Source organism: Pteronotus mesoamericanus, unplaced genomic scaffold (genome assembly GCF_021234165.1).
Source record: "Pteronotus mesoamericanus isolate MK-2021 breed Mesoamerican mustached bat unplaced genomic scaffold, CSHL_Meso_final contig_557, whole genome shotgun sequence".
NCBI classification, from domain to species: domain Eukaryota; kingdom Metazoa; phylum Chordata; class Mammalia; order Chiroptera; family Mormoopidae; genus Pteronotus; species Pteronotus mesoamericanus.
This window is the reverse complement of record NW_026555200.1, coordinates 1,343,480-1,362,093: the sequence shown is the minus strand read 5'-3', so window position 1 is coordinate 1,362,093 and position 18,614 is coordinate 1,343,480. Positions and strand designations below refer to the sequence as shown.

The following is an 18,614-nucleotide window of genomic DNA, read 5'->3' as shown; positions in this document are numbered from 1 at the left end:
GTTAAAAAGGCTAAGGCAGGAGATACATTTTACACACACACACACACACACACACACACACACACACACACACACACCCCATCAAGGAACAAATGGATAAACAAAACATGATATGTACAAACAATGGAATATTATTCAGCCTTAAAAAGAAAACTGTCCATGTAAGAATGTCTAAACCTGTAAAGGATTTTTTATAAGACTTTGACTCAAATAGAAGTTACCCCTGGAAGCAAGATCTCAATAGATTGGGATAAATGCTTTGGAGAATGAGTTTGCAATGTCTTTTATGCATTAAGGAGGAACATAAAGAAGGTTACTCAAAAGTGGGAGAGAGTAAGATGGGCATCCAATTACAGGATAGTTCAGATCACATGCTCTGCAGAGGGCGGTCACGCCTTAGAAGGAGGTAGGGGCCTGAAAGGGGGCATTTCACAGGTGTGTTAACAGGATGCACAGAAACAATGGTCAGGGCTCTCTTAAGGCACAGAAAGTTACATGACCGGGCCTGGCTCCCCGCCATGACCTGCCCAGTTAGGAATCAATGCTCAGACCGCCCTGGGAGGTCACTTTCCGTAGGACCCCTTTTCATCCACAAGGGGAATTCTGACACATGCTACATGGATGAACCTCGAGAACTTTCTGCTAACTGAAAATAAGTCACAAAAAGACAAATACTGATTCCACTTATGCAAGTTAGTCAGTCACAGAGACAGAAAGTATTATAGAATGGTGGTTGCCAGGGGAGGAGATCGGGGAAGTTACTGTTTAATGAGGAGTTTCTGTTTTGCAAGATGAGTTCTGGAGATGGGTGGTTGTGATGTTGTGCAATAATGTAAACGTACTTAATACCACTGAACTACACATTTAAAATGGCTAACATAAATTTTATGCTTTACAGTAAAAAAATGGAAAAACAGAAAGCTAACGGATTGTATCATACTCTAGTTTTGAAGAGAAAAAGTTTTATGTCTGCCACATATTTGTAATGACATAAAAGGTCTGGAAGGAAATTACAAACTGTCAACAGGATATGTGGGACTTTGGGGGCTTCCACTGTTTACTTGACATACTTTTGCAGTTTGTTGTTTCAGCGAATGTTACTGCTTTTGTATTAAGTGTCAGAGTCAAGGCAGCAATGGTGGGAACTCAGGCTTGGGTGAGAGGTCCCTTGAGGTCACTTGTGGGACTAACTCGAGTTCACAACTAATCTGTGTTTGTGCTCCAGGCTGCAGGAAGCTCAAAGCTTCCCTGACATAAATCCTGACATAAAAGGCTTACCAGGATTTGGTTTTAAATAATTCTAACACTGACAGTAATTCCAACACTGAGCATCAAGTGCCAGGGAGGTGAAGCAGACACAGTATGACTCCCTTTTTACAAATGGGAAAAGGAAGTAGCAAAAAGGGACTTTCCCCAGGCCCTGCCTGACATGAGTTCCATGAGGGGCCCCGCAGTACCCTGCCCTCCCCCCTTGCGCCCCGCCCCCGCCCTGGCAGCTCCGAGATCTGGAGCCCTGGCCCCCTCTTCCAGGACAAGGACTCCTCCTTCTGGCACCTTCACATTCCTCTGCAGCAAGTAAAGGGAACAGGCTTGCTTTTTTGTTAGTAAAGTAAAATAACATTTATTTATTTTTAAAATTTTTATTGTACATGCTGTAGTCATGGAAAATCAAGACCTTAAAGGAGCTCAAATCAGATATAAATTATGTTCAGATGAGCCGGTTACAAGTCACATTTAGCATCAGAACAGTTAAGCTAAAGCTTTCTTTTCCTTGTAGGTTGCCATCATTTTCTTGATTTCAGCAATAGCTTTTCCTGGATTCAGCCCCTTGAAAAAAGAGAGGAGAATTAATACCCAATGATAGTGAAACTGAATGTAAAAAGTCCATGACCTTGGGTGGGCCTCTTCCCCAAGCTGGTACAGTGTCAAAGCAAAATGAATGCAAAGCAGGCCCCTTAAGGCCCAGAGGCTTGGGCTCAGAGCTCTCTTTGGTCTCTGCTTAGAGACACTTGTGACGGTTCTCTGTCTCTGCCAAGGGCCCCGCATTGTGTTACCCCTGCCGGTGTGGCTCACTGTGGCCGGGGAATGAGCCCAGGGCAGAGCTGTGTTCTCTGAATGCTTGAAGTTATCTAGGAAAGAACGTCTCTACTATGACTACGGCTGGTGTCAAAACTAGCCAGACATCTCTGAAGGTTTAACACGGTTCCGCTATCTCTAACTCATCGTCAGGTATCAGCACCTGTAAGCTCTCAAAGGTCACGTGGAAGCAGCTCTGGCACCCCTCCTGCTTGACTGACCAAGTTTACTCTCTGCCAACTGCCAAGTGCACGAGCACAGGCCGCTCCCGTCACTGCAGTTCCCAGGCAGAGCTGAGGGCACCAGGTCCACGTACCTTGGGACAGGTCCTCGTGCAGTTCATGATGGTGTGGCAGCGATACAGGGAGAAGGGGTCCTGCAGCTTGGCCAGGCGCTCCTCCGTGAAGTCGTCTCTGGAGTCGATCATCCAGCGATAGGCCTGCGAACCAGGGACTGATTAGGTGAGCTGTCAACTTCAAGGGCCAGAGCAGCCTCTGGTTCATCTCGAAGCTCCAGGAGCGCAGAAGAAAGGGAATGCTCCGCTTTGATGTCCTGTCTCTAAACCCTTTCATTCTTGCCATGTTTCAGGAAAGGCTCCCAACTCTCTCCAACTCTTCCTGATTAATGATCCCACAAACCTCTGAACCACACTGTACCTGGTGCACTGGTGCTTAATTATATGGATTCTGGCATTGTCCTCTAATTATTAAGTTGCTCATTAGCTTCCTGTCAAGATTATGAATTAGTGGAGGAGGAACTGTGTCACATGACTCGTTATCTGTTTTCATAGCACCTACTCCCTGTCTTTGAGTAAACTGATGACTTAACAGACCTGTCTAGAGACAATATTTGCTTCACTGACTGATGCTTTTAATTAGTACAGCCATCCCAGAGGCCTGAGGCCAGCCAGCTGGAATCGGACGAGCCTCCTGGTCAGGGGCCCGCTCCCGCAGTGGTACTGGGAAGACTTCTCCATCTCCCAACAACGCGGGCCGCTGGCTCAGGGGCCAACTCGGAATGTACCTCATTATCAGTGTCTACCACGGCTGGGAATCAATACTGCCAATGCATGGACACACAACCACGTAACTTCTCTTTTTGTGGGAAAATGAGACATGAGAAGTTGTTTTTCTGAGTTGCTTAAGAGTCTGTGGGAAGTACTGACCACAAATCTAAGGTGTAAGCTTTCTGGGAACAAAGACAGTGACTTTCTTTGCAGGGAACTATTCATATAGTGAAAGGCAATGAAAAGCAATACTACTTTCTTTTCTAAGCAGCCCCTGAGCCCAGCAGTCCAGGCTTCCGTTAGCCTGGAAACCATCTCCAACCTGACAGCTGGGCAGTGGCCCCTCAGTGACATCTCTCTCCCCCCGGCTGGGATGATAAAAATCCCCACGTGAGGTGTGGGGAGCCATGACAGATGCCGTCTGGGGAAAGAGGGCAAGTGGCGAGGTGAGAGCCAGCTGCACAGGAAACACATTTGAAGTATCTGCAAGGCATGGTTTGCCAGGCACCATGCGACCACTCTGGGTGGGGCCCCCACCCCACTGAAACCAAGGCATTTTGCAGATGAAGTGATAGACTTACTGAAGCCAAGTGAAGACAATGCAGTCTAAGGCCTTGTTTGTAATGGATGCAAATGCTGGAAGCCATCGCCGCACAGAACGCCTGGCTCCCAACAATAGAGTGTGCACTTGGGTTTCTGGACACTTGAAGTTTCAACTTTTCTTAAAGCGCTTATGGAGCACCTTACCTGCATGAGAACCGCAGGTCCCAAATATTTGTCTCCATTCCACCAGTAGCTAGGGCAGCTGGTGCTGCAGCAGGCGCAGAGGATGCACTCATACAGCCCATCCTGCGGGGCGAGAGGAGGGAGGCCAGTCAGAGGCACGGGGCTTGAGGGCCTGCCGGTCCTTAGCTGACTGAATGTGATGTTAGGGGTCAGAGCATGAACAAAGCGCCTACTTGCATGTGAATTTTCTTGGCAAAATCCTCGGAGTGGTTTGCAGAGACTTACTAAAGTCATAAAAAAGATCTTGGAATTGGAATGTAAACATTTGGTGGATTAGAGCTCTGAGTTTTTGCATCCAAGTACAACATACTTATCCTTTTATCAATAACCCTTCTCTTATCTAAAGAAAAATATTAACATAAACATGAAAAACAAAACCAAAATGTATCAGCCAGAGAGTGCAGTCTAGAGGAAGCGGAAAAGGCCCTGGGCTCAAGGTGCCTGGTAGTCCGCACCAGCCTCGGCCGCGGCCCAGCGGCGGGGACGGCAGGTTCTCACTGGGAACCAACCTCATCTTAAATAAAGGCCAACCTGCACTGAGCACCACACGCTTCACCACCTTTACGTCCTTTGAGTATCACAGTAGTCCTATCAGAGCCCCATTTTACAGGGAAGGCACTGAGGCTCAGACCGTTTGCCCAGGATCACACTGTTGCGCAGCTGAGCTGGGCGGGGACCCGGACAGTCTGACTCCGGAGTCCCTGCCCCTTAACACCTGCCTCACTGACTCCATCTGCCCAACCGGCTCTCCCACACTGGACTCCCAGATTTTAAGAACAGAACAGATTAAAGGCAGGAAAACCGAAAGGCATGCTGACATCGGAAGTGATAGGTGACACAGAGCTAACGGTCCTGACTGCAATCAGGAATCTTCAGTAAAATCTAATTTCTGTTCAGGCAGCTGGTAAGAGTGTAAACTGGCCCCACTGGTCTAGAGAGCATAAGGTAACAGGGTTAAGAACCTTAATTATAGTCATATTCTTTAGTCCACTTGTAGAAAAAATTAACGAGAACTTCTTGGATAGAAATTGAAGGATGTATATCTAGCCTTATTTGTAATAGAAAAAAAATCGGACTCATCGTTCGACAACACTGGGCGTGGCTGAAGAGTACAGGATGCACCCACCTGAAGTAACGGCAAGTGAAGGGTCAGCTAATGCTTGTGAAGAGCTTTTAAGAACATGGGAAGGTGCTCACAATAACGGGACAAAATGAATACGAAAGCCTATTTATGTTTTGATACCAGCTACATAAGTTGTGATGTAATATAAAAAAGAACAAAGGTAGTTGCCAGCAGAAGGTATTTTTGGGTAGAATCAAAGATTACTTAATAATTAGTTCTCTGTATTTTCCTGATTATCTACAATGAGTATGATGCCTTATAAAATCATGACATATTATTTCAGTATATTAATTTAAGGAAGTGAAAATCTAAGTAAACAAATGTTTGGTATTTAAATGAGTGAATTTTGATTATCCAGAAAACTGGCTCAGGGGAAGCCTTTGTTCCCTAATGCCACGTCATGGAGATGTCTGCTAGCTACAAGCTCCCGGCGGCATGAGAGGTGACTGGGTGACTTGGACCCCGATGTGTCACACTCCCTGGGAGTGAGAAGTGGGGGGCAGAGCTCTGTGCTGAGAACAAGAAACTCCTGAAAGAGGACTCAGCTGCTCTGACTCAAGTCGCTGTGCTGACCCTTGTCGACTCCATGGCAGAGCCGGGCAGCCTTAGGAGGACTCTCCTTTTCAAACTTTTTATGGGGAAGAGGAGAGGGGCTAAATACTCCCCAATCCTAAAAGGGAGAATTCATTTATCCACTCACACAACTATATTCACCCATAAAATAACATGCGCTAGGGTCTTGGGGCCCAGGAAGGAATAAGACACAGTCCCTACGGCGCGCCCAGTCTGCTAACAGGTGGAATGTAAAGGGTTCTCCGGGACCAGCGTTGCACTGGAGGAGCACACGAGGCGGTGGCCGTCGGACGGCGCGTGTCCTTGGCCCTGTGCAGACACATTGTTGGGATCCATCTCCATTTGGTCCCCTTCCCACCTCTTTTGTTCCACAGGGACACTAAGTGTTCAGGGGATGAGCACGCAATCAGACGCTTCTGAGAGGAGGTAAAAGTAGTACAAGACAAGGAGACTAAGAACTTGGTAGAAACTCCTTCACTTTCAATGCCTCCTGAGCCTGCGCACAAGGATGGCCACCCCAAGAGAGTGTGAAGGCAATCCGCCATCACCGGGCGCTGGTGGTAGGAAAGACCATCAAGGTTCCAGTCGCAATTTACCCATCAACTCTTTCGTTCCCACCTATGGAACAGGGAGGTGGCAGAGTGCAAACACCAGCGTGTTTTATTTGCGCACGGTGCTGAAGTGCGATGCTGCCTTAGCTGTCCGCTGTCAGACGGGCAATTCCCACACTGGTTCCTTTAGGCAAAGACCACAGGGCAACATGGCAATGGCTTGGTCCTCAGGCCACAGGCACCCCAGCTCCCTGGTCCGCTCTCCGCCTGTCACGGTCCACGTCACCCACCGGCCCTGACAGGACGGGTGTCTGGCCCTTGGACGGATGCGTTTGAAGTTCCTTCCAGAGTTACAGGAAATGGTTTGCTTTACCTCATGCTGCTACCCGCCCCGACCCCTGTAAGACACACTTCCCGGAAAACGGCTTTGCAATGAAATTTCTCAAACCAAGACAATAAGTGGGGTAATGACCAGTTTCTCCCGATCTTCTATGGACTGCAGATACTGCTGTTTGCCTTCCTGGGATTCATCCTTCTTCTTCAAGTAAGGCTCGATAGATTTGTACTGAGCATAGAAGTTGCTCAGGTCCTGGGGCGAAGAGGAAGGAGAAAAGGGTCAGATTCTACCCTCACCTGTTTTCACCTTCACCCCAGTTCTCAGCCTACTTTTCTGCCCTATGACAGATGAAAGCCAGACTCTCTTCCTTTGGCAGGGGTACAAGAAGAGATTCAGAAAGGTGAAATGGTCATAATACTAAGTGTGGTTAGGAAATCTCTGCCTCACTCCCTTGGGAAACTTTCTGATCAAGTACAGGGAGGTTGAAATGAAAGTAAAATGTGTAACTGTTGCTTTCCCAGTTGGTCTCTTCCACATGAATGCTTTGTAGTTACAGCCAAATTCTTCATTTCTGGGACTGTTCTAATTCTGTGCCCTGCTATTTCCAAACGATCTTCACCAAATGAGCTGCTGGAAGATCTTCCACCATTCAAATGGCTTAATTAAACTCAGACAGGAAAAAAGCCTGCCCTAAGAACTAACGGGGCCCTGGCTGGTGTGGCTCAGTGGACTGAGCACCAGCCTGTGAACTGAAAGGTCGCCTGTTTGCTCCCTGGTCAGGACATATGACCTGGGTTGCAGGCCAGGTCCCCAACTGGGGGTGTGTAAGGGGCAACTGATGGGTATTTCTCTCACACATCAATGCTTCTCTCCCTCTCTTTGTCCCTTCCTCCCCCTCTCTAAAAATAATTAAAAAAAAAAAAAAAAAAAAAAGAATAGCATAACCTGAACACACCTCCCCCCCACTGCAAAAAGTATGGGGGGGTGGGGAGGGAGGGACAAAGGGAGGGCGGGATGCAGAAACTCACAGGAACAAGGTCCTTTATCACATACATATGTGGAAGAGGGTAGATTTTGGAGACTTTGTTGAGGTTGGTGTCAATCCTTCGGGTGCAAGCTAGGGTGTTGCCTCCATTGATGTTCATTGCGCAAGAGCCACAGATACCTGAGAGACAAAACACACCAAGCGCTTCCTTACCCGGGCACAGAGCCCTGCAGCTCCACCTTCTCTTCCCGGAGTGTCACGAGCTACCCTACCCCCCGGAGCAGCGCTGGCACAGTGCGCCCGTGGCAGAGGGGCCTGTTGCCTTTTCTTCTTCTCCTCCTTCTTCATGCCTAGAATGCAGATCTAATGGCTGCAGTTTCAAAAACCGTTCTGTGACCATGAGGCAACCCTGAGGTTGGATGGCACTAGAGAAGGACAGACCGAGCCTGGGATCCAGCTGGTATCAGGGACTTCCCACACCAGTCCTGGCTCCATGCTTCATGTATTTTGAGGGAAAAATCAGCCTCTTTTTTTTTTTTTTTTTTTAAAGAAGCCACTGTCTCTGGCCATACACCCCCATCTCCAACCTCGGAAGCCACTATCATTTGAAGTCAAACTCTAACACATACCCCGAAACAATCAATGTTGTCTTGGTCGTCTTACGGCAGAGGCCTGGATGCAGATTATCCAGAGGTAGCTCTTATTTTATAGTCTCCACAAAACAAGCACAACAGTGGTTGCCATGGGGACAAGAAACCCACAAAAGCTGCCTCAGTACTGACTTTCCAAGGAGAACGATGAACTGACATGAAACCAAAGCAAAGCAAAGCCAGCAAAAATAAGGTGCTGACCTAGGGGGTCCAAAATGAGAATTTCCTTAGGCTGGACTCATTTTCTGTGCATGGAAATTTCCTGGGTATTTTAGAGTTTAAAAATGATTGTGCAATTTAAACCCCAGGTACTGCTTCTCTGAAGCTGTACTTGGGTCACGAGGCCAGAGAAACGTGACTTCTTGTGAAACAGGCACCGGGCTGCCGTGTTTCTAAGATGGCTCTCTCCCTCCCCTGCAAACCTTGCTAGGAGTGCAAGAGAACACTCAGATCTCTTCCACTCTTCAAGCCTTAGGCAAATACTCCTCAAGGGATTGAATATTATCAATATATCTATGTATGCCTGGCATTTAACTGGAGCGGTGTGTTTTCATAAGAGATGGTATACAATTTAAAAAATAAATCCAATGAATCTTCTCATAAAAAGGCTCCCCTGGAAATTCTCTTAATAAGCAACAAGGGAATAAAAAGGAGTGGCAGTCACTACCATTCTGCCTCATATATTTTAGTCCAGATGGGCCACACCTTATGTTCTTGGCTCTGGAAGAGTCATCTGGGGAAAGGTTACTGAAAAGCATCTAGATTTCCTGTGTTGTCAGGATTTATGTGGGGAAGGTTGGTGTTTAATTACAGCAGAATGTTCCCTGAACAGCAGGACTCAGCCAAACTATCATACTATCTGTCAGCATTTGCTATATTCAATCCAATCCTGTAAGATTAGCTGAATCAAAACAGATGTCTTAGAAATAGGACTTTAAATGCTTCAAATGCACAGCAGAATAAACATGAAAAGTGATGGGCCAATATCTACAGTGACTTTCCCCTTTTGGAAGGTTATTTTAGGAAGGAAGTTCAATCCCGGCCCTTGGTCTTGGCCCAAGCGACACTGTTTTGGTTTTATCCCAGGTTTTCTAAGCCTGACCGGACTGTACGGCCTGACAGTGCAGGTCTGGAATCTGACCACTCTGGCTGGCTTTGGCTTCCCAGCTCACTACCTATGTGCCCGTCCGGAGGTCCCTTAACCTCCGCGGGCCTCAGTTCATCGGTACATCTCCGAGCGGAGCGTGGCCCACACACTGAGCTCCACGGCCATCGAGGCCAGACGGCCTTCAGAGCACCCCTGCATGATTTCAGCCACATCTGAGTACCCCTTGAATGATTACTTAGGAGTTTTATCGAAATATAATCATTTTTACTTAAAGTCGTATTAAAAAACCATTCATATCACTGCTACGCTCAATAGTCATCACACTTTTCTAACATGTAAATAAATACATAACTATTAAAGAGAAATGTGTTGGTAAGCACACGGCCGGAAATCAGCTCACGTGGCACCAGTAGCACACTGTGGACACGCTGTTTCCATCCAGATCATTCCTATCGAGCACCTGCTCTGTGCGCAGGTAATGCTGGGAGCTGGAGGCGGGCCCACATGCCCCCGCTGTTGGACAGATATTAAATGTGCACAAGCACTAGCTGGATGCTCTGCAGTGCCCCCTAATAGGTGAGCGCTGCAGAGCAGGGCGGCCAGCTAGGGTGCCCGCGTTTGTCCTCACCGGGGGCAGCAGCTCTCGGGGGCTGCCAGGTGCAGCAACCACGCGACAGAAAGCTCCCAAAGGAAACCAGAACTTGTACCACAGTCAAAGTTTCTGGCATTTACCCAAAGAAAGGAAGTACAGTGCACAGTGAGGTCTCCTGACAGAGCCCTGCAGCTGTTCCCTGGGTATTTCCGTCAGCCCTGGCCATCCTAAGCCTCGTCAGGAACCAGAGTGTAAGTGTGAGCCACTTAGCAGGGAAGGGAGTGCTTACCTTCTCTGCATGATCTTCGGAAGGTCAAGGTAGAATCAATTTCATTCTTAATCTTGATTAAAGCATCCAACACCATAGGACCGCACCTGACCAAAACCAAAACAACAAAAAACCCAGATGTATTTATGTAACGTTCAATCTCTCTACATTTTTACCATGACGCGGTGAGGCATCTGCCTATATTAGCTGCTATTATTATCCATTGGGCCTTCTCAGCTCATGTTCACACTTTCCCCCAGTTTTATTTTTGCAGATTCTTACACACTGAGTACCACAGAGTTCTATTTTAGTGATCGCACTGAATGTACATTTCCAGGAAATAGAAAGCTAAAGAAAAAAGTATTTAGGGTAGGAAACACCTTCTAGATATTGGCAGTTCCTGCTTTCTTCTTCTAAAGCTTCCTGCACAGCTTTCCCAAATAGCTATTTCAAATTTAAAATTTTTGGAGTCCAGACAGTAAGTAGCTTTCAATGGTTCATTAATGATAATAATACATAACCATAACAGAATACACAGCACAACATATAAAAGAAAGTAAGGGTTGCCACGGCTCCCTCATCCACAGCACTGAGAGTTCCATGCAGGTGGGGACAGTGATAAGGTATAAGGGCAGCAGCCTGGCCTGGCACCCAGGGTGCAGGCCTGGCATCCAAGAGCCCGGGTGAATCCTGGCTTGGATGCTTACTGGGTCACAGGCAAATCACTCAGTCAGCTTCCCCTCTATAAGGCACAGAGAGCAACACCTGCATCCCACAGCGCTGCTGCAGGTGCATGAATACATGGGGAAATGAAACAATGAGAGCACTGTCCACCACGTACATTTAGTTTAACAGTGATTATTTTCACACAGAGATGTGATTCTTTGAACATGGCCTCCTGTCTCGGAGCCTCAGTATTTTAAATCTGTAAAACGCAGTTAATATTGTATCACAGGATTATAATGAAGAGTAAATAAAAACATGCAATTTTTATGTTGAGTACACAGATGTGCTCAACAAACTATTTCTTGGTTGCCACCCGATTTCTCTCAGTATTTTTCTATGCATGCGATTTAAAAAATATGTCCCCTCCCCAAATATCCATTAGCATTGTCTGTATTTCTTTTTCCCTGGCTTCACAGAGGTAAAATTGACAAATAACATTGTGTAAATACAAGGTTTGTGATGTGATAATTGGGTATGTGTATAATTTGTGAACTGATTACCACAATAAGGTTAGTTAGCATATTCGCTTTGCCTGTATGCCTATCAGCAACATGCAACACCCTTTTCACTGTACCTCTGCCAACAATGGAAACTATAACCTTTTAAAACCTCTGCTGTTCGAGGATGGAGGTGTTATATCATCAGTGTTTGGACATCCTTGAATACTAAGTACAATGGTTGCCTCTCTGTCATGAAAGCATTAATTTTTCTTCACTCACCAATTACTCATTGCAAGTCTTCTATGCGCCAGGTTCCAATCTAGGTGCTGGGGACACACCAGAGAACAAAACAGATGAAAGTTCCTGTCCCCATAGAGGCTTCCTCCTAGTGGACTAATTCCAGTGAACTCAGTCTGTGAATGTTCTTTGACTCTGTTTACTGAGGTCCTGAGACTTTTTTTTTAAAGATCTTAGCTTATTGTTCTGGCTGGGTGGCTCAGTTGGTTGGAGCATTGTCCCATATATCAAAGGCTGCAGTTTCGATCCCCGGCCAGGGCATGTACAAGAGGCAACAGGTAGATGTTTCTCTCTCACATTGATGCTTCTCTCTCACCAATCAATGAACATATCCTCGGATGAGGATTCAAAAAAAAAAAAAAAAAAAAAAAAAAAGATCCGCCTTGGTTGGCGTGGCTCAGTGGGCGCTGAACGCTGGCCTGAGAACCAAAGGGTTGCTGGTTTGATTCCCAGTCAGGGCACACGCCTGGGCTGTGGGTCAGGTCCTCAGTGTTGCCGGGGCTGGGGGGGTGGGAGGGTGCGCGCCGTGCACAAGAGGGAACCACACATTGGTGTTTCCTTTTCTTTCTCCTTTCCTTCTCTTCTCTCTAAAAATAAATAAAATCTTAAAAAAAAAAAAAAATCTGAGCTTACCACCATATAAAGGGAAAATTCTTCTGTTTTTCTCTACTATCATTTGCTCCCAATACTTCACTTCTGGTCATCACACATGTGGGTATTTTCCCCATACCTAGCAATTCTGCAACACCAGCTGGGTGACCCACAACATAACTCAATTCTGAAACTATCTACCTGGAGAAAGCATCAGATCCCAGAGGTTAAGGACTATCCTACAAGACTGACTTCTCTCCCCACCCCCACCCACCTCAGATGTCAACTGCAAGTCCAGCTTGTCATGTGTGCTTCTGACCAAATGTCTATAAATGGGAGATTCTCATGAACCTATCCTTGGGTTTGATAATTTTCTATAGCAGTTCACAGAATTCAGAAAAAATACTTTACTCACTAGACTGTTGGTTTATTATAAAACGATACAACTCTGGAGCCAAATGAAAGAGATGCACAGGACAAGGTAGGCGGGAAGGGGAGCAGAGCCTCCATGCCCTCTCTGGGCCGGCCACCCTCAGCCCCTCCGTGAGCTGACCAACCCAAGCTCTCTGAAAAGCCCCGCACTTCCGGGATTTTTATGGAGGCTTCATTACATAGGCGTGATTGATTACATCACTGGCCACTGGTGACTGATTTTACCTCTAGCTCCTCTTCCCTCTCACGTTGGAGTGGGGCTGAAAGTGCCAACTCTCTAATGACTTGGTTGGTTACTCCTAGCAAACAACCCCCATCCTGTGGCTACACAGGGGCTTGTTATGAGTAACAAAAGTACCCATTTCACTGTTATTATTTTTCTTGAGCTATTTCAGTATCTGGGAACAAAAAAAAAAATGTTATTTATAACGAAAGATGACCCTATAGGTCTTACCCCTTTGGCTACCTGTAGAGATACTTAACAGTGGGAGATGATGGAAAAAGAGTGGTTCAGAGAGACATGATGTGGAGGACTCAGTCAGCCGCTGCTGGCTTTCAAGATGGGAACCCTGAGCCACCTGGCAGTCTCTAAAAGCTGGGAACGGTCCTCAGCTCCTAGCTGACATGAAAATTAGGGACCTTGGTCTTATAGCCATGGGGAGCAGCATGAAGAACAGAAAATGGGTTCTTTCTTAGTCTCCAGAAAGGAATACAGCCTGCTGACACCTTGATTTTAGTCCAATGATCCCTTTACTAGGCCTCTAACCTAAGAACTATACGGTATCTGTTGTTTTAAGCTACTAAGTTTGTGGTAATATGTTATGACAGAGACAGAAAACTGATACATACGTATAGATAGTTTTTCAGTATTTTAACAACATCCTTATCTTGTCCTATCACCATTCCAACCAGGTTTATGGTGTTTATCACTATTCTGTAGCACATAGGTCCAAATACATAAAATTAACATGAAAACATTCTGTACTCTAAAATTGATAATGTGTTAAATGACTTCAAATACTATGCACAGAGCCAACTCTACCATGATTCCTAGAAACTGGTCATGCTTTGATTTGGGGGAAGGAAAAGAATTTTGTGAAAGTTATTTTTCCTGGTATTATCTTTTTGAATCAGGCACCTACCTCATTCTTGTCTCAGAAAGGGAGGATAAATTCCAGAGCCACTGGATGAGCCACTGGATGAGCCAAGGACGTGAAAAGCATGTCCCTGAATCAGAAGAGCTCACCTTCATTTATCTCACACCCAGCCTGCAGAGATACTCACTTATTCAAATCAATTTCGTAAGTCTGCATGCGAGGTTTATCTCCAGTTTTGTCTGGATCCCATCGGTAGATGGCAAACTTCTTGATTCGGGGAGCTGCGGCTGCAGCTGTCTGGGCCCCTCGGCAGACCTGAAGTTTAAAAAGTTCACAAGAAGGAAAAAAAAAAAACACCTTAAAATGCAGGATAAATCCTTCTACTTAGCTGCACTATAAACTGCAATATGGGATACAAACCCACACATTACCAACACAGTCTTCTTGGAAAAGGCAGTCTTCCATTATAATATTCAACAAATACTGAGCACCTGTCATATGCCAGATATGCTAATTCATATTCATTTTTTATTTAAAGGTTTTATTTATTTATTTTTTGAGATGGGGAAGGGAGGGAGAAAAAGAGGGACAGAAACATCGATGTGCGAGAGATGTATCGATTGGTTGCCTCTCGCACACTCCCAACTGTGGGCCTGGCCTGCAACCCAGGCACGTGCCCTGACTGGGAATTGATCAGGCGACCTTTCGGTTGACAGGCCGGCACTCAGTCCGCTGAGCCACACCAGCCAGGGCTCATGCTTATTTTTAAAGCTACTACTTATTATTGTCAGGTACTACATTAAATGCTCTAAATGAAGTACTCCACTCAATCTGCATTTTAATACTTTTTTTAATCCTCATCTGAGGATATGTTCATTGATTTCAGAGAGAGGAAAGGAGGAGCAGAGAAAAAAGAGAGAGAAACACCGATAGCTGTCTTGCATGCGCCCCAACAGGGGATCGAACCTGCAACCCAGGTATTGTGCCCTGACCGGAAATCAAGCCTGCAACCTTTTGGTGTATAAGACATGCTTCAAGCAGCGACACCACCTGGCCAGGGCCGAGTCTGCATTTTTAAAAAAATTCAAAAAAAAAAAAAAAAGATTTTATTTATTTATTTTTAGAGAGAGGAAGGGAGAGAGAAAGAGAAGGAGAGAAACATCAATGTGTGGTTGCATCTCATGTGCTGCGTACTGGGGACCTGGCTTGCAACCCAGGCATGTACCCTACACTGGGAATCAAACCAGTGACCCTTTGGTTTGCAAGCCGGTGCTCAACCCACTGAGGCACACCAGGTAGTGCTGAATCAGCATTTTAAAGATGAGAAAAATGGGGGTGAGAGGTCAAGTTATAGGCCCACGATTACAGAGCTGATGAGTGGAGGCAGAGTAGGAATCCTGGTCTGTCTGACTCCAGAACCCATGTTCCTAAACACTGTACTATTCTTTGTATTTGTGAATATTTTCTGGTCTCTTCTCGGTGCTGTCTTCTCTTTATGTCCTAAACTCCTTGAGGACATGTGTCTTGGTGTTCTCCAGAGAAACAGAACCAACAGTGTATACGTATATATGTATACATGAAGAAATTACATTTATAGTAAGGAACTGATTCACGTAATTATGGAAGTAAACAAACCCCAAGATCTGCAGCCGGAAAGTCGGGAGACCAGGAGGGTCAATGATGTAAAGCCAGTCCACGCCTGAAGGCCTGAGAACCAGGAGAGCGGATAATACTGCTCCATCCAAAGGCTGGCAGGCTTATTAAGACCCAGGAAGAGCTCGTGTTTCAGTCTGAGTCCAAAGCCAGGAGAAGACCCGCTATCACAGTTTGACAGGAGGAACTCCCTCTTATTGGAAGGGAATAAGAGGGAATTGGTTCTAGTCAGCCCCTCACCTGGTTGGATGAGGGTCATGCACGTTAGGGCAGGCAGTCTGCATCACTCAGTTTTTTGATGTGAATGTGAACCTCATCCAAAAACACCCAGGATAATTCTGACCAACTATCTGAGCAGCCCATGGCCCAGTCAGGTTACATAAAATGAGCCATCGGAGCACGGCACAGGTTATATTTTAGACCTCCCAGCGTACCTAGTCCAGGCTTTTGCATACAGCAACTCAACCCATGGTTAGGAAAGACAGAAGAGCAAAAATTGAGCATCATATTAATGTAAAAATGTGGTTTATTTTAAACGTACTTAAAAGGCTGAATAGCGCAGCCTATATCAAGCCTTTAAAAATAAAACAGACCCCTCCCGCCCCCCCGAGCCAGGAGCTAAGCTGCCCCCTCCCATGGTCCGGGCAGCCCTTTTCCACTCGGGCAGACCACACCGAGCCCTCCAAGCTTCCACTGCGGTGGCGGGAGGGGAGGGTCCTGCCAGTCCAAAGAGCACGCGTAGGCCAGGCCCTCCACTTTTATACAGAAAAATTCAGGCTACACTCCAGGCTTGCTAGCTCCCTTATAAACTGTTAAAGGAAGTGAAAACTCTGCAGGTTAACTGTCGTACAAGAAAGTAATGGTGTTTGTTATTTGATGGCAAAAAGTGCCCCCAAATTAAGTGAAGTTGAAAATATAAATATCAGCTCTCCGGATGAAAGAAAACGTGTGAAGAAAATGAGAGTGAAGGTGAAGATGAAAGCTGTATTTTACCTTATTACCAAGCTGGCTGATAAGATCATCAGTAAAAGGAATGTCGTTTTTACAAATGAACATTTTCTACGAGGGACTCCATTTTGTAAAAACGACAGGAACATTTGGCTAATGCCACCTTGTGGTATTTAAGAGAAAGTAGAGGACGTGAAAAGAAGACTCCCCAGGATAGCTCCAGCAGTCTTTCGCTTGCTCAGTGCCCCCTGATCTTTTGGTTTAGGTGAGATTTGATGAGGAATAATTCATTTCATACAGTCACGCGCCACTTAATGACCAGCTACAGTCTGAGAAATGAATCGTTAGGCTATTTTGTCTTTGTGCGAACACCACAGAGGCACTTACACAAACCTAGGTGGTACAGCCCACTGTGCACCTGGCTCTATGGCACAGCCTATTGTTCCCAGGCTACAAGTCTGAACAATATGTTATGCACTGAATGCTGTAGGCAATTGTAATAATGGTATTTGTGTATCTAAACATTGAAAAGGTACAATAAAAATACAGTATAAAAGATAAAAAATGCCCTGGCTGGTGTGGCTCAGTGGACTGAGTGCTGGCCTGTGAACCAAAGGGTCACCGGTTCGATTCCCAGTCAGGGCACATGCCTGGGTTGTGGGACAGGTCCCCAGTAGGGGGTGTGCGAGAGGCAACCACACATTGATGTTTCTCTCCCTCTCTTTCCCTTCCCCTCTCTAAAAATAAATAAAATCTTTTTTTAAAAAACAGATAAAAATTGATACACCTGTACAGGGCACGCACCACGAGTGGAGCCTGCGGGGCTGGAAGGTGCTCTGGGAGTCCGTGGGTGAGAGGTGCCCGTGGAGCCCCAGGACGTGCTGGACCCCACTGTAGCCTTCATAACAGTGTCCCGCAAGCCTTCCCCCCGCCTCCTTCTCACAGGATCAGAGACGGAACATCGAAGCTGCTCCCTGAACAGGGACGGGGGCTGGACTGACTGGAAATACGGAGGAGGAGCCGCTGGTAGGACGCAGATGCCGCCACGGAGACTGTCAGGAGGGAGTGGAAGGCGGCCTGAGGATGAGCAGGAACGGGAAGCTAAGACGGAGGGAGGGGAGCGCAGGGGACCGGCAGAGGCCTGTGGCTTGGCTCCTGCCTGTCGGAGCAGTGGTCAGGTCAGGGAGCTTTGTGGTGAATTCAGGGAAAAAGAGGTTGTTTAACAGGGAGAGAGGGTAGAGCTGAGGACTCACCACGTTGACTTTGGAAATGTGGTTTTGGTCCCAGTGACCCCACCTGGCATAGAAGGCTCTCTCTGGTATTGAACTGATAGAAGGAACAAAATGAACCTATGCTTTACGCCATTACAACCAAAATGTTTCCCAAGGGCAGGGACTGGCTGGCCCCACACGACCGCAGAAAACTTTTACTAAAGTGGCAGCGCCACTTCACACCTGTGCAGGTAGCTCCCGGGGACCTGTGTCCTTGTACAGGGTCTGAGGTCCTCAACACAGAGCTTGCAGCCTGCTCTCTGGGGACCGCCGGGCCGGTCTGGGAGGCCTGCCGCGCCCTCTGCACACGCAGCGCGGGGAGCGGGTGCCTCTGTGCCAAGCAGGTCAGCGCCTGGCGGCCTGGGCGGTGACTTGTGCCCTCGGAATGGAGGTGCTGTGAGCGAGAGGAGATCTCCTGTCAAGCCCCACAGACACTGCTCCCGTCAGAGAGAAAAAGAAAACCTCCTGAACCACGTATCCTTCCATTTCTTACAGGAAATTCAGTTATGTTCTCATCTCATGGGACCACCATTGTATATGCCGTCTGTCATTGACCAAAATGTTATGGGGCACATGACCAATATTATGAGTTTTCATAAAATAGTATAACTATCACACATATGTGACAGAACATTTCTATTCAGAAAGTCCTCTAGTGTTCCTTTACAATCAGTCAGTGCCCTCTCCTTACTCCTTACAACTGATCTTTCTATCACTACAGAGGGATGCAAAATTTACACAATTTCTTATCAAGTACACCTGTGCCTAGCTTCTTTCACTTAATACTTCTGAGATTTATTCATGTTGTTGGGTACACCCAGTTTGTTGCTTTTTAAAAAGTAAAAGTTTGAAATGGTTGTAGAATCCATGCATTTATAAGAAATAATACTGAGATCCCACACGCCCTTTACTCCATGTCCCCCAGTGGTAACGCCGTAGAAGACTGCGGCACGCTGTCCCAGCCGGAACGCCAACACTGCACGCTGTCCCAGCCGGAACGCCAGCACTGAGGGTCGAGATCCGGGACATCGCCAGGACCACAGAGGTCCCAGCGCTGCTCTTTTACAGCCGCACCTACGGCCCTGGCGCTGCCCTCGCCCTCAG

At 46.7% G+C, this 18,614-nt stretch overlaps 1 protein-coding gene across 1 annotated transcript in view; it reads right to left on the bottom strand.

The window, feature by feature from the left end:
• Positions 1–1,594: 1,594 nt before the first annotated feature.
• Positions 1,595–18,614, bottom strand: part of SDHB (succinate dehydrogenase complex iron sulfur subunit B) — a 22,987-nt gene continuing 5,967 nt past the window's right edge. Inside the window, exons 2-8 of the mRNA XM_054579674.1 lie at positions 13,826–13,953; positions 10,077–10,162; positions 7,481–7,617; positions 6,588–6,704; positions 3,830–3,931; positions 2,393–2,515; positions 1,595–1,827 (exon numbers count right to left, since the gene is read on the bottom strand). Coding sequence (XP_054435649.1) covers positions 1,750–1,827; positions 2,393–2,515; positions 3,830–3,931; positions 6,588–6,704; positions 7,481–7,617; positions 10,077–10,162; positions 13,826–13,953 — 771 coding nt within the window. The 3' untranslated portion in view covers positions 1,595–1,749. The remainder of the gene's footprint in view (positions 1,828–2,392; positions 2,516–3,829; positions 3,932–6,587; positions 6,705–7,480; positions 7,618–10,076; positions 10,163–13,825; positions 13,954–18,614) is intronic.